Raw genomic sequence first — 16,337 nt, 5'->3', positions numbered from 1 at the left:
CAATAGGCTAAATATCCTTGTTTTTCAAATTGTGTAGTAAATATCATTACTGGGGATTGTATAACAGTGTTATTTGTTTAACTAAATCCTGACAAAGAATGCTCAGGCATTGTGGAACTCAGGCATTTCAGTTAAATAATGGCTAAAAAATAATAAATCAATAGGAGAATTTGGTCTTCATCTAGTTAGTTCAAACCTGAGTTTTAAACTAAAGGAAATATATTAATTGTTCTGGAAAATATGCTTAATATTTGAGTACAGATTTGAAACTGTTGATATTATATACATCAATTCCAATGTGCAGTTATTTACTTAAGGTATATATGAAGGAAAATTATCTAATTTCAGTCTGTAACTTTGAATCATTAGAGATGTGTATGCAAAGATGTTTGAACCTTTCCTTGATTTGAGCCACTGAAATATAGTACTATCTTTAATAAGAGGGATTCACAGTTATCTAAACAGTCTGCATTTGAAAAGCTTTTCATTTTCAGTGTGTTACAAGAACCACATTGCTTGTTTTTGTATGACTGGAGTAACCACAGTATTGTGTTCTTGCTGTAGATTTTAATCTTATAATATTGACTGCATGCATGCAAAATTGTTATAGAAAACTCTGAAAGCTACAGGCAAGTCTCATTTCTTCTATGCAATTCTGTATTCATAATAATGTATCTATAAATAGTCTCATCTGGGCGATCTGATTGTATAGCCTTTCAGAGCCTTTAGGTATCATTGTATTTCAGTTTTTTGTTTTCTCATTTTAATTATTTCATGGGACTCAATCCCTGTGAGTAGTTAACTCTGCAGGAGGCTGTGAGCTCTGGTCCTGATCCAGCAAAACACTGCAGAATGTGCTTATCTTCATGCAAATGCATAAGTGCTTTGCTAGATTGGGGTAGGAGTGCTCAGCATCTTGCAAAATAGAATCTGTAATGGTCACAGTATGAATAATGGATTGACTAGCCCGAGAGACTAATTGGATCAGTAAAATATGTAAATTTTATTGCCTTCACTATTTGATTTAAGTAACATGCAGTCTAGGGTTCCATCGTGGTTATTTATTGCTCAGTCTCATAAGTGTTTTCAAAGACTATATATAAACTTAATATGAAAGTATATCGGAATTAACAATTTCCAAAACTATTTGAATGCAAAAAAATTCAGTGGAGCCATGACCATTGATTTCTCTAGTTATAGCAGTACCTATTTGGCCTGGGTGTTCAGTTTGACTTGAAAATGAGCAGTCTTACTATAAAGAAAAGAAGGGAGTTTGCTGTATCTGAGAAAATATTAATATGTACACTCTCACACAACAGTATTTATTCTGGCCCAAGTGTCAGAAATAGGCAGAATTCAGAAACAAAGTTCGTAGAAGTAGGGTATGTGCAATTAGTACTCTCTGCCAAAATGCTCTTCTGCTTAATTTAAAAATGTCTATTGTCTATCTTAATCCCCTACAATCAAAAGGTAACAAGTTAGATCTGCCCCCTCTGCATCATTCTGGCAGCTCCAAAGTCCCTCCTTCATTTAGAAAAGAGGCATATTTTTAACTTATATTAAAGTAATTCATGTTAACTGATGCACACAAAATCCTAGTGAAGACAAGGCAGTTACTGTTTTAACCCATGTTAGCTGGCTGAGATAAACTCTGGGAGAAAGTGTAGGCTCCAAGATTTGGGACCTTCAAATGGCTCCTTTGCAGCTCCATTCCTCAGCTGCATCCAGTGCTTATTGGGCACCACTGAGGAATTAAGTTCAATTTGTTTGAATTTGGGTTGTTTTACAAATGCTTTAAAATTTACATCTTACTAGTTGCATAATGGTTAGTGCCAGTCATAAGAAGGAAGTTCCACTCAATATATTTCAGTAAGAGCCTGCAAATGACTTTGTTGTCTCCATGAAAATACAGCATCAGAAAGCTGTCACCTGGATTACAGTAGTGGGGGAAGGGAGGTATTTGAATGAATGAAGGGGCAAGCAACCCTATTTATTTCCATCCCATACATTGTTGGTTCAGTGTGGCCTTTTGAGTCCTATTCTGATGCCTTTTATGCTCATCACTCTTACCTATAGATCTGGTGTTGAGTATTAAAACTGCATTTTACTGTGCTGCCATTGCTGCTTATACTCTCTTCTCACTCTTAAACCTTCATACAGCTTTTTTTATTTTGATCCTGTGTGGCTAGTTTTATTTTTTACGGTCATGGCCTATATTTGTTAACTTTGTTCATGTTTTAAGTCATACCCTTTCCAAACATTTAGGTGTTTTTTTTCTTTTGTATTCTTTACAATTCTGACAACTTTGGTTCCAGTTCATCTGATACCAAAAAAATCTGTGTAACTAGATTTTTTTTTTCAAATGCAGATTGTATCTTTAAGTAGATCTCTGATTTACTCAACTTGGTTTACTAAATCACAGCAGTGTTTTTGCCGAGTATCACGGATTGGCTGACAGTTGGTCTAGTGACCCAAAATTGTAACCTGCTTCACATTCAATTTGCAAAGCTTCATTGCAGATCTTTAATGTACTACTTAAATATATTGTATGTATGTGCAATATATAAAAAGTTGTTCACATATATACATATATTACTTATATTTATATATAAATGGCTGGAAACTCTGACCCATAAGTGCATTTCTGTTAAATGTTTGTCTAGAGTATGGATTTGGTTTCATTTGTATTAAAATACAGTTAGCTGAGCAGTTGGTCACATTTCATTTTATAAACCAAATAACTTTTGAATTTGTAATATTTTTATAGATTTTTCAACATTAGGATTATTTCTGCCTTTGCAGTTTTACTAATACATCACTGAATGCTTTTGGCATATCTTCCCTTTTTTTTTGTTACTCTCTGTGAAAATATTTTTCAGGCTTTTTGACAAGGTGTTCTTTTCCAAGAAAACTCAGTAATTCTTAGGCCTGAAATTATACAGCATTTTCTCTAACTAATGAAAATCAAATCCAAATTCTTAAATTTGAAGGATATACAAATGTAGCACTTAACAGCTACTTATAAATCATTCCAAAATTTTGAATTTGATTGACAACCTATTATTTGTTAGTACTGATGGCCTGTAATGTATAAAATGAGACCGAATGCTAATCTGTGCTTTGCCTTGGCTTTCTGCTCTGTGTTGTCTTGGTGTTTGCATCTTACCTCTTATGTCTGTGCTGTTTGTTCCCTTCCCTGTTCTCTAATCCTGCCCTTCCCTTCCCTCTGTTCCTTTTAATTGTCCACACTGACCCATCAATCAACCAACAACGCCCCCCCTTTCGTCGTGGTGATCTGCCCTGCTCTGATTGATGGCTCCGTTGCTTGGGTGGCTGTGTAATATGATGGACCAGTTCACCCAAATATGGCCTTCTTGCTGACAGGTATCACTTCTGTGAGAAGTGTTTCACTGAAATCCAGGGGGAGAATGTTACCCTGGGTGATGACCCTTCACAGCCTCAAACGTAAGTAATCATGATTCTTCTTAATGCTACATTTAAAATAATGGAAAAGAATTTTCAGTCTTGATTTGGTTGTCTGAAATTGACCATTTCCTGCTTTTAGGGTAAACTAAGGGAAGGTGCAGTGTTTCTTACTAGGAGAAGGTTTATATGTGTACAGATGATTTACTGTTATAGTGTCAGACGATTATCAGTATTCTGTCTTCATTTCTTCTATTTGCCACACTCCAAGATAGCTGCCCATGTACTAATGATTTCAGAGACTGCAGACCCTAAAAAGTATAAAGAAAAAGCAAGTTTTAATGATTCATTAATCATTTGCATGTGCTAGTGAAACAAGGCAATATTTCTGGAAAACCTGATCTGTTACCTTCTTGAAGCACTCATTTCATGAATGAATGAATGGTATAGCTTGTTTTCAGCCTGCCAGACTGGCTTTAAGTGAGGTGCAACAAGGCTTACAGTCAAGACCAGCTATTTTTGGAGAGAGCTTCTTTACTTACTGCAATTTTTCTAGGTTTTTTTCATCTTGTATTGGATCTTACATTGTATATATTTGCGTAGTAATCATAGTGCTTTTAGCTTAATACACAATTAACTAATTATGCTGTGTGTGAAAAAATACACACTAAAATAAAAGTGAGTGGAATTGCTTTGTCTAAACAAAATGTGAATTCCCCTGGTGTGCTTTCTTCTTCAGACTTGAGATTTCAATCATTTGCTGCAATTCAAGTAATCATAATAAGGTCTTAGCTTCATCTGATGTAATGCTGGCAATAGGAAAATTTCATGTTAATTCTTTCTCTTTAGAACAATCTCAAAAGATCAGTTTGAAAAGAAGAAAAATGATACACTAGATCCAGAGCCGTAAGTATTATGTCATTTTTTTATTAAAAAAAACCCCAACTTTCTGACCATCACTGTGTAGTTATTACAGCTTCCTTCTGTGGCCAGCATTTCAGAAACGGGAAATTATATAGCCAGAGCAATCCTCTTCCCCATCTCCACCCAAATAGGTAGCAAAATCTCTGTACAGTGTTCTTAGCTGTTTGTATGGCAACTTTTAAACATACTATATTTGGGGGGAAATGTGCCTTTAATATCTTGCACTTTTATAGAACTTTTCATTAAAATGGGGTTGCAACCCACTTTGGGGTCCTGACCCACAGTTTGAGAGCCACTGAACTAGGTGTTAGGATGATAGTAAGCTTGAGCAACTTTACTCAACCTGTGTTGCAAAGGTTAGTTGAAAACTAAAATAGATGGAGGTCATAGAATACCTGTTGTTTGCAAGCAGAATTACCTACTGCAGTCAATAGGAAATTCAGCTTAAATATGGATGACTGGTAGGACCCAGGGAAAGCGTCTAGAAAGTAAGAGTTTGGACAAAGGACCATTCTCATTCTCTTTTGGGCCCACAAAATTTTGACAATTCCTTTTTAACTTACATGTATTATACACATTTTTAGATCTTAAATATAATGGCAGAATATTTAGTTGTGGTTGGTCCTGCTTTGTGGACTAGATGACTTCCTGAGGTCCCTTCAAACCCTGATATTCTATGAATATATCCAGTTCATTTTGGTGTAGAAGTATTTTTCATTGGTCTATAAATTTGGCTTAATGAGATTACTAGCCAGGTAATTATATTTAATTGATACCCAGCCACACAATCTTGTTTTACTGTTGAAAGGTAGCCCTCTGGAGAATTACCTGCCTAACAAGCATTGACCTGGTTTTTGTAGTTTCATACTCTTTACCTCTAAGGAAATTAAGGTAGCTTTTTTTTCATTTTCTTCCAAGCTTTGTTGATTGCAAAGAATGTGGTCGGAAGATGCACCAGATTTGTGTGCTACATTATGATATTATTTGGCCTTCAGGGTAAGTAGCCTAGATGGGTTTTAGCCTTTCTTCTGCAATTATAATGAAACTCTTAACTGTGTAGATCCTGTTGAACTGTTGATTTACACACAATAATCCTCTTTCAGGGACCACATATAAAGAGAGAAACCACGTGTAAATGAATTTTTAATTTGGTTGTTAGTAGCTCCTTTGCATATTCAAGCTAAGATATGTGGAGAGAAACTTGTTCACAAACATTGTTTCCTCTTTATGGATTACTTACTGTTTGTAAAAGTTGGATAATGGTAGGGGATAAATATTAAAAGAAATATAAAATGAATGTGCAATATTAGTTACTCATTTGGTGGAATGAGTAAACCAACTCTAAAGCATCTAACATTTTCTGAACTTGATATACTTAAATTTGTTCCTAAACCATATTACATGATGAGACGGTAGTTTGGGATGCAAGTCATTTTTTTCTGACTACTACAACTAAGAGTAAAAGTGTTTAATGATGGATTAAGCTACCTGGGGCTGTTTATACTAAATTATCAGCAAAAAATTGTTGTTTTACAGCTTTGTCTGTGACAATTGTCTGAAGAAAACTGGTAGAACACGTAAAGAGAACAAATTCAGTGCTAAGAGTAAGTGTGTGTGGTTTATTATTCATATATTTTAGAATTTCTTCAACCTTTATCTTGCCTGTGCTCCCACCCCAGTACCTTCCATTACAAATCCTAGTATATGTTAGGCTTGCAGAGGAGATCTCCCCTACCACTGGTGCAGCTTCACTAATGCTAGCAATATTAGGAGTACTAGTGCAACAGTGGCTGCCGTTATTTTACTCAGTGTCATGTAGACCTGCTCTTCACAGGTCTCGATCATTAATGCCTGTGCCCTGGAGTTGCACCATGGATAGTGCATTGGTGAGAGATTTCTCAAAGGCTAGTGTATGCAGAACTCAACGAACAGCACAGAATTCACTGTTAAGTGGAAGTGATTATATTGGATGGTGCTGAGAGCTGAATTTCTGATTTTTGAGCAGTTTTTTTGGTGGGGGGGGGGTTTAAAATATAAATATAGTATTTTTATTTCTGAGGTATAAAATAAAGCAGAAATTCAAAACTAAACACATAGATAACTGATTAAACTTGACTAGTTTCCATGTAGCCTTAAAACAGAAATAAATGTCTGACATTTCTGTGCTCGGCAATCAACAAGAATTAAGATATATAAGTTGTGCAGACTCATACTGTTGTAATCCATGCACTTCTGGTATAATTCAGGAATGTTAAATGATCAGTTGTTTTCTTTTACAGCTCTCTCTGCTTTTTGAATTAGTATAACGTAATAGAAATTCTCAGTCTGAATAGACGTCATATTTTGTCACGTTTTTATGTCTAGAGCTTTTCTAAAATAAATTATAGTTTCAAATTTTTGTCATGCGGTAGCTGAAATATTAATTAAAAAACAAAAGCTTTTAGGCACTTAGGGCAAAATGTTTTTCAGTTTGCTGTTCTAATCTTTATTGCAGCTTGTGTACACATTAACTCCACAGAACACCAAGTGATGTCAACAAAAGTTCCAAGTACAGTACAAGTGCTGAATATACAATAAGGACCAGCACTGCAGAATATGGCATTCATAGTGTAGAGTGGAAAAACAAATTAAACATTAGAAACCTAGGAAATTCAGAGTTAATTTAAACAAATCCAAATGTTGGAAAGTATGGAAAGGCATACAGACAACCTTAACTTATTCCACTATGATGATGCAGCCTCCAAACTCTTCCTTTTCCTTTTCATATTTGAGGCCTTTATTTTGAACACTGTAGTTTTGTAATTAAGGGTTTGCAGAGTAAGCATACACCCCACGTTGTATAAAGTGGTATTTTTTGGATCCAGGACATTTTTTAAAAAAGTTTAAGAAATTCACAGACTGGAGTGAACATCTCTTCAGTTTGTAAAAGCCAGAGTATTGATCCAGTGATTACAACTCACTGTACTCCCATCTTCTCTTTGTTATCTTTGTTCGTAAAGGCAGTCCATGCACAGACTTTTATATACAAGTTGTAACTGATCTTTGTCAACACACTCATTTTCACTTTTTTCATGCATGTGCCATACATTTATGAGCTAGTCTTGGGAGATGTTTGTAAGTAGATGCAATAATTCTTCTTTACTGATATTTCATTAATTGGTGGCATATGGAGTTTTAGGGTGGGATTTTCATTGGCCTAACTCGGCTTTTATTGACGTCAATGGCAAGTTTTACCATTTACTGTAGTGGGAACTGTTAGGCCAGTGCTGCGTGCTTTTGAAAATCCCATGCATAAAGATCATGGAATGGTGGCCTTCAGTATTCTGTTTGTCTACTCCGGATTTTATTAAGTACAGTTTTATTCTCTGGACATTTTATGACTGTACAAACCCCAGCCATTGTAAGATTAAGAATAATGTATTCTGGTGTTTGTGGTTGCTGTTGAGACTAACCTGTTATGGGTGGGTAAGGTTTTTTTTAGAATTTATTCCCCTTTGCCTCCCTCAGGACATCACTACAGGGGCAGAGTTAAGATTGTCTGAGTGTATTTCTGTACTTGGAAATGTTTGGTTTCTTTTAAGTTCATTCACAACTTTGAGTTTCCTGGTGGATGGTGTGTTTTTTTGTGTGACAGTATTCTTGTAAGATTTTTTTACCCTTAAGCTGGTGGTAATGCATCAGTAACCTAACTTTAAGTGGGTTTTTCCTTGGTTTTTATTGCATTTTTGAAGTATATATGTTTCCTGGGCACCAAGCTGGAGGGGAACTGGGACTTCCTGCATGCATCCTAGAGCGGGTGTCTTGAAGTGGTGAGAGGACTCCCCCACGTCTCCTTTTGCCCCAACCCAGCAAGCCTTGTATTAGTCTCTTCTTCCATCTGACAAGTGTAGTTAGGCTCATAATCATCCTTGACAAGCCAAAGTTTCCCCTCTTTGATTCCTACCACTTGTTCTGCCTAATTTCCCTGTATTGCCCTCTTCAGTCCTCACATCTCACTTCCTCACACTTGGCTCTCTTCTTTCCTTCTCTGATCCAAGAGGATTTCTTCAGTCCTCCAGTGCCATCAAAAATAGTAATAAACAGGCATGACACCTCCCAGCAAGATGAAACTGGATTGTCTAATTTGATCTCTTCATACTCTCCATAAGAGTTAAGGTTTCTAAATAATTTGTCTGTAGAAGGTGTTCTAGGGATTAAAAATACCTAATTCATGAATTCACAAAGAGCTGCATCTGTGTGCAAAGTTTATAATTCTTAAAACCTACCATAACCTAAAACACGTGGGCCAAAAAAGTACAAGATGCTAGAGGACAATATAAAACACATGTATTTTTATAAAATGGCACATAAAGATGATTAATCCTGCACATTCCTCTTCATTTAATTTCTTATTCTATTGTAAGCATTCCAATTTGCAAAAAAAAAAAAAATTTATTATTTCTCCAATAAAAAGTTAGCTGTACACTGAAAGTAGGGCTAGTTACCAGGATAAAATTAACCCCAACACAGAGGCGCTTGCAAGGTTCTTTGCATCACTTAAGTCCTTAATACGAGGCATTGTCATAGAAAGGACCTTGCACAGTCTAGCTGCACGTGGGTGGCTTTTCAGAGGTCCTGGCCAGTATAATGGGTAGCAAGAATATTCTGTGGAATCCAATGGGGCTGGAATTAGAGATGCTGCCTCACCCCGTGGCTTGAAATAGTAATAACAAACACCAAATACATGGTTTCCATCATCAGCACCCCAACTGTAAAAATTGTTCCAGGACCCTTAAATCCCTACAAAAGCTGCAGTGATGGCATAGGAAGAAACATAATGCTTCCCAGGGTTCCCAATAGCATTACTTAAAAGGGAGGAGGGAGAGAGCAGGGAAGTATATCTAATGAAAATATTATCTTAGAAATTAACGATAAAGAATTTTCAGGTTAAAAATGTTAAAATACAAAAAGAAGAATATAATTTTTTAGATTTAAAGTGGGGGGAAAAAAATTAAACCATGAAAAATAACTAACTTCCACAGTTACTTAGCACATATGAGGTCCAGACTTTGTTTCTCCTATCTCTTGGCTGGGGATATTAATAAATTACATAAAAATTGCATGAAAAGAAATACATATTAAAGGAAAAGCAAGCTCTAAGTAACGAGAAATGAACAAGAAAGATTGGAATTGAGAGAGGAATGTATTTTGTTCTTTAGAAGTCATAGATTCTAACAGTTCAAAAGGTTTTTATTATGGTTTAAAACTAGAACATACTCGTATGTTTGGGAATTTATAAACAGATATTTGATACTTCTATAGTTCACCATTTAAACTATATTAACTTGTAAAGCAGTGAATTACAAGTTACATTTACCACTCAGAGGCTTCATATGCCTAGATGCTGAAAGAATCTCATAAATGTCTGATTTTACGTGCTATACAGTATGCTATGTTACCAAGGCACAATAATTAATACAGTGTCCTAAACAGCCTGATTTACTTGATTTTTGTGGCATTGTCTGACTGCTGGTATTTTAATAGTAGGTAAAGAAAGACAAATCCTGTATAAAACTAGACTTCAATTTAAGTTTGTAAGGTGATGGTGGTAGTTTGATATAAAAATACAATTTTTATTTAATCTTATTTTTGAATCAATAATGTCTCTTCTCTATGGTTGTTTTTTGCATTGGTTCCATGACCCACATTTTCTTAAACCAGAGGTTTTCAAACTCTTTCAGAGTATGGATCATATTTTAATTGATATTTTGCATTTAATTTAATATAAGTTTTGTCGGGGCTGGGGGGATAATTTTTACAGTTTCATTTTCTTCTTCAGTTCATCTTCCCTATCCCATGTTCCTCTCTCCTTTCCCTGCTCTCTTGTAAATATTGTCTGATCATCTGGTTTCCTCCTTCCCGTGATGTTACTCTCCTGCTGGCAGCCCCCTGAGGTGCCTACCAATCCTAGCACACTGGTGGCTTCAGTTCCTAAGAGCAGCTTCAGCTTCCCTTCTTTCTCCCATTTTCCCCAATTTGTTTTGGTAGTGGCCCGTTCTAGAGATGTAGAAACAAGGATGAGAAGATGAAAAGTCAGTTCTATGTAGACCACAAGTTAAGAACCACTAACTTAAACAGCAAAATTTGCAAATAGTGTAAAAGAACAGGGCTTTAAAAATGCATTTGCCCATAGAAAGCTTTTCTTGGCAATTGCTGTCAACTTCTACAATATCCAAGCTTCTTTTTTTCTTTAATTTCAAACATTCCTGGTTGCAAAGATAAACTTCCAAATATAAATCTAATTTAACTGTTAGTGTCATCTTCCTAAATATGTAGAGAGATGGCTCCAGTATCTCTGTTGCTGCTCAGAGCTCTGGTCAGTTTTCACTCTGCTGCAGTTTGGCAATCTTGTCAGTGTTCACTATGCCTGTTCAGAATCATTTGGTCATCTGAAAAACTGACAAGACTCAGGTCAGTTTTACTTTGCTACTTGGGAGAATTATGATCAGCAACAGAGGAAGGATCTGGAACTGTGCAGTGGGGGAGACTTGTAAACTGACTACGGAAGAGTGGACACGTCCCCATTCAGCACCCAGAAAACTTAAGGGAAGGACAGAGTAGCAGAGACAAACCTTCCCTCACAGAAGGCATTTGATTAGTAGAAGATAGAGGAATGAAGATCCCATGCCATCATCACAGCAACCAGGAGGCTCTGTTGAGGGAGAGACCAGAGAGAGACAGTGTGCCACTTCTGCTTTAGGTTGAGCATTTCAGATTTGTCAGACACCAACTAGCAGGAAAAGATGGAGATCCTGAACAGCAGTTTGCATTTTCTTTTCCAGTGGCTGGTTGGCTTCTCATCTGAGCATTGCCCTTAAAGAATGGTATTGCTATTTGGCTATTAGGTATAGTCCTCTTGTCATTTAAGTGTCTGTTAAGATGTACCTATCCCTGTGTGTGAGGGAAGACAGAAATTGGTGGAATAGATTAGATAGGAATATTGCAGAGAGAGAGAGAGAGAGATTTGGGGCAAAGAAGTGAGAGAGAGAGCATTCAGAGCTAGACAAATTCAGACTGGAAATAAGGCATACATTTTTAACAGTGAGAGTCATTAACCATTGGAATAGCTTTCCAAAGGTTGTGGTGGATTCTCCATCCCTGACTATTTTTAAAACAAGATTGGATGTTTTTCTAAAAGATCTGCTTTCAGAATTATTTTGGGGAAGTTCTATGGCTGTTAGACAGGAAGTCAGATTAGAATGATCACAATGGTACCTTGGGGCTTTGGAATCTATGAATCTAAATGTAAAACTAATCTTTACCCAGTCTTCTCTACAATACTACCCTTACTTTCATACTTCTGTTTGAAAAGCCCAAACCAAGCATGTTTCTTGCCAGCAGGGAATAATCATTGTTATACCCAGAAAAAGCACTCTGATACTATGGTGATGGTGTCCACATAAGAACCTAGACAGACAAAATATAGGGGAGACTGGTAGAGAACACAGTGTAGGGTTGGTAAGGGAGTCAAGAGGCTGGAGGAAGAGAGAGAAAAGAGGAGGCAGACACCAAAATCATCATGGAAAAAAGAAATCATGATCTGTCATAGGAAACAAAATTAAAATTGAACGAAGCTATGGAGGGAAAAAAGGTATAACACAAGCAAGAAGCTTCATGGACTGCTGGCAAAGTGGGCAACTTCGCATGGGAAGGGCTCTGCCTCCCCCGCCCTGCACCCATGGGGGAGGTGCTCGGGGTGGGTTCGAGCTCCCCAGCCCCCAGAGGAGGGGTAAAACCACCCTCGGCTGTATCAGCCACTGAAATGGTGCCCCGGCCAAGCTCCACACATGGAGACACGTGACCCACAGGCCATGCAGGTATCAGCCTTCGCCTCCCCAAGCCCGCTGGCTTGCAAGGCTGGATGAGTTTGGGGGTGGGCCCAGTGGGATTGGGGGCAGCGGCTGTGGGGGGTCTGGGGCAGCGTGACACTCCATCCTGCGGGGCGCAGCAGGGTCATGCGGTGGCGGCTCGGGCACCTCTCCTGCTAACTTACAGTCGCTTATTAAAATCACCAGATGAGTTGGCTGCAGCACAGTGGGCGGGGGCGCCCCTGCTTGGCTCGGGGTTTTAATTCCTTTCCACTGTATGTAATCTGGCCCTAGCAGCTCCAGTTGGGCTGGGGAAGGGGCACCTCTCCCCGCCTGAGTGGCCTGTGATAACCTGCTGCGTGACCACACGACTGAGAGGGAACTTAGCCCAAAGTTACCCCAAGCTCAGGGTAGTAGGTGCCAGATATGTTTTTCAAGCTTTAGTAAGGATTGTCTTGAAAAAGAAGTTTAAAAACTCCTTCCATAGCTTTTTATAGTAACTATGACCTGTAGCTGACACCCAAAATATAGTAGCCTGTTAACAGAAAGAACATTAACATTTTTAGAGCAGTCAAAATGCTTGGCTCTTAAGGATTATATTTTAGGGTAAATGAAGGATTGATAACATTGTAAAGAAATATAGCAATGCTTGGGTCGGCATGGATATTGGTAATCTCTTGCAAACATAGTTATATTCTTGCTCTATACATCTGTTAATTTGGCCTTCTCCTTAATTTCCGTCCCTTAGTGTGTAATAGCACAGAGTAATGAAATTACCTTGAAAGGAAGTGGGAATCACTTGGTAGAATTTCCCATTGAAAGATGTTAAAATGAGGGCAAAATAATTAGTAGAATTAATTACAACTGCTAGCTAAAAATATGCTGGATGCAATTAATTAGTTTCATATAATGGAACTTTGCACCTTTTTTCTACGTTCTCAAGATAGAAACATTGCCAAAATGAAATACCACTTTTAAAGGTGATCTGCAGATGTAAACGTCAAAGCCCAATCCACTGTAATATGATGTACGGAATGTCCCACATCATTGTTCAGCGTATTAGTATTAAAAGTGGAAATGATAGTTTTCCTTTTATCGAGTTCCTCTGGAGTCAGCACGCAGTCTCCCATGTAGTGACATTCCAGCGTGTGCTGTGCTAATATCCTAACCACAGAATCCCACTAGATTGTGGAGTTAGACTATCAAGGTGTTTAGGAAGTGGTATACTTAGGGTTAATTTTTATAGTCATATTTTTATATATTGTATATTTTTTTATATTTTCATATGAAATAAAATCTTACAATGTAAGCTCTGTAGGTAGGAATGGTGTCGTCTTTTGCATCATAACTGTCAGTGCACTCTTGGGTTTTAAAGTAATCTTCAGGTGGGTATTCAGTTCCACTACAATGTGAATACCCTAGATGGTCAATTATAAGAGACAACAGTCTTGCCTCCTGGCTAGATGGCAACTGATTACGGCAGGGGTCAGCAACCTTTCAGAAGTGGTGTGCCGAGTCTTCATTTATTCATTCTAATTTAAGGTTTCGCATGCCAGTAATACATTTTAATGTTTTTAGAAGGTCTCTTTCTATATAAGTCTGTAATATATAACTAAACTATTGTTGTATGTAAAGTAAATAAGATTTTTTAAATGTTTGAGAAGCTTCATTTAAAATGAAATTAAAATGCAGAGTCCCCCAGACCAGTGGCTAGGACCTGGGCAGTGTGAGTGCCACTGAAAATCCGCTCATGTGCTGCCTTCGGCACACGTGCCATAGGTTGCCTACCCCGGATTACGGTTACAATTTTGGCATGGAAGGAATTTTTAGTAAATTTCATTGCAGAGGTGAGGGGGGGGAAAGAAGATAAGTCATGAAAAGGTCACCAGTTAATGTAGTTTTTGCTACGTAAATGAGGATGGGTGCTGAATGGTGAGGCCTCTGCGGGGGGAGATTGAAGAGTAATCCCACCCTGCACTCACCCCACAGACTCCTGTCCCACAGAGTTGGGCCCAGCTCCAGGCATTCCAAACTGGCATACGGGGTTGCAGCACCACTCGGATTTGGCTTGTCCACCTCTATGGAGATGGAGGGGTGGACAGGCCAAACATGAGTAGCACTGTGACCTTGTGTCCAGGTCACAACACCATTTGTTCTGGGGGCCTAAGCAAATGTGCTTTTACAGCCATTTTTCCAAGATTTCACTGACTTTATTCAAATTCACATTTTTGTGACCTCTGTGACAAATCACATAGCCCTACAACTGATGAATAGTAGCTGCAGAGGACTGTAAATTAAATGTAGCAGGGTAAAATGCGTGACCATGAGAATGCATAAGTGAATTATGCCACCACTTTGATTTTAGGTAGGGAGGAAATATGCTGATAAGATTTGAAAAATTAAATACAAATTACTACTTGGCAAAATGTATGTAAAATTGTATAAATGATATAAAAAAGCAGTAGCAATAAGCCCTACAACATAAGGAACTCTCATTTTCACAGTTTAAATGACAAGGGTTATTTTTCTTTAAAAGTAAAGTTTTGAAAGACTTTATATTTTGAATTTATTAAAAATTGTATCTTTTTGTCTGTAAAGTTTACTTTTTTTATTAATAGTTTTTAAATGTTATGTTAAAAAAAACTGAGTTAGTGGAGCAGGGATATACAATATGTGGACTTTAACCATTAGGGGCTTCTTTGCCAGGGCAAATAACAATTAAAGCTCAATATGAACTTTTTATAATTATGTAGATTACTCAGACTAAAACGTCTGTTTTAAAAACAGTAAAAGCTCCATTGAGGTCGGGAGGCTTTTCATTTCTGTTAACTTGCTTTGCTTGAAAAGGTGTGGCTGGGAGCCAGATTTATAAACTGATGTAATCTCTGTCAAACAGCCAGATGAGTGTTTTTCTTACAAGAAAAATATTGCAGTATTTAAAAAAATCTCGTACAAATTTTTAATTACCATGAAAGCCTTCTTTTATTAGTGCATTTACAAAGTGTTTTTTCCACTGTGGTGTGGTTAGCTTGCCTATAAGAGTTGTGTAAATTTAACTTTCGCTAAAAAGGTGACTTTTTATTTTGGCTGTAGAAGGTAACTCTAATTCTCATGCAATAGTAAAGAAAACTGAAAGCATCATTCTAGGAGCAGTGAGTCAGAAAGATCTCTCTGACGCTGTGTTTCAGTTTCCCCAGACTTTTTATCACTACTTACTTGGTCTTTGATATTTTTTCCCCCTTAGGGCTTCAAACTACTCGTTTAGGAAATCATTTGGAAGATCGAGTAAACAAGTTTTTGCGGCGACAGAATCATCCTGAAGCTGGGGAAGTTTTTGTCAGAGTGGTAGCCAGTTCAGATAAGACAGTAGAAGTAAAACCAGGAATGAAATCTAGGTTAGTCCTCTTTTTATGGTAGTATTTTGAAGTATATATCTTGTGTAACTTTTTGCCTGCCTAGGTATAGTAGAACCTCACTAGTTTGCACTGATTTGGAGACGCTTCATAAATTACCAAAGCTTGGTAATTGGCAAGCAAGTGAACAAACATAATGAAGATAATACACCATAAAATGTACTTTAATTTATTTTGGTAGTTGTATTTTAACTTTTAACTTACTTATGACACTGATATATTCTGTAGTATATTTTATAAAAATAATGGGATCTTAGATTATGCAACATTGAGATCTTGTATTACTATTAAATCTAGAAGAGGTGAGGGAAAACTACTGGTTTTGTGCAGATTGTAGGATGCGTAATTTAGTACAGTGCAGATTAATAAAGTTCTACTTTAGTAACATTTCATTAACTATGTTGCCTTTCTGTATACATTGGCTTCTGGAAATGCTTTTATAGTAAATGGGCTATTTCATGATAAATGGGATGGTTTTTGAAAGGCTTTATCCATAAAAGTACTTTAGTTTTACTCCACAGATGGCAAAGTGTTGACTGCATTTCACTTAGTAACTTCAGTGTGTTATAACTAATGTACCATTTATTTAGAGGCTGGCAGTTTCTTTGGACAATCTTGTGCTTTGTGTTTGCATGTTCAATCATAAGTTAATTGTATGGGAAAACTTTTGTCTCAAGGCTTTATGGAAACTGACCTTGCACTGTCATGATACCATTTTAATATGATTCAA

General features: G+C 37.1%; 1 protein-coding gene across 3 annotated transcripts in view; it reads left to right on the top strand.

The window, feature by feature from the left end:
• The window catches only part of CREBBP (CREB binding protein), a 189,023-nt gene that overhangs the window by 154,260 nt on the left and 18,426 nt on the right, over nt 1-16,337 (top strand). For all 3 annotated transcript variants that reach the window (XM_034784283.1, XM_034784284.1, XM_034784282.1), the window contains exons 20-24: nt 3,385-3,465; nt 4,273-4,329; nt 5,266-5,343; nt 5,884-5,951; nt 15,439-15,589. In XM_034784283.1, the coding sequence (XP_034640174.1) occupies nt 3,385-3,465; nt 4,273-4,329; nt 5,266-5,343; nt 5,884-5,951; nt 15,439-15,589 (435 nt within the window). The remainder of the gene's footprint in view (nt 1-3,384; nt 3,466-4,272; nt 4,330-5,265; nt 5,344-5,883; nt 5,952-15,438; nt 15,590-16,337) is intronic.

The sequence above is a fragment of the Trachemys scripta genome, chromosome 10 (genome assembly GCF_013100865.1).
Source record: "Trachemys scripta elegans isolate TJP31775 chromosome 10, CAS_Tse_1.0, whole genome shotgun sequence".
In the NCBI taxonomy this organism is placed as follows: domain Eukaryota; kingdom Metazoa; phylum Chordata; order Testudines; family Emydidae; genus Trachemys; species Trachemys scripta.
This window is presented reverse-complemented; position numbering and strand designations above follow the sequence as displayed.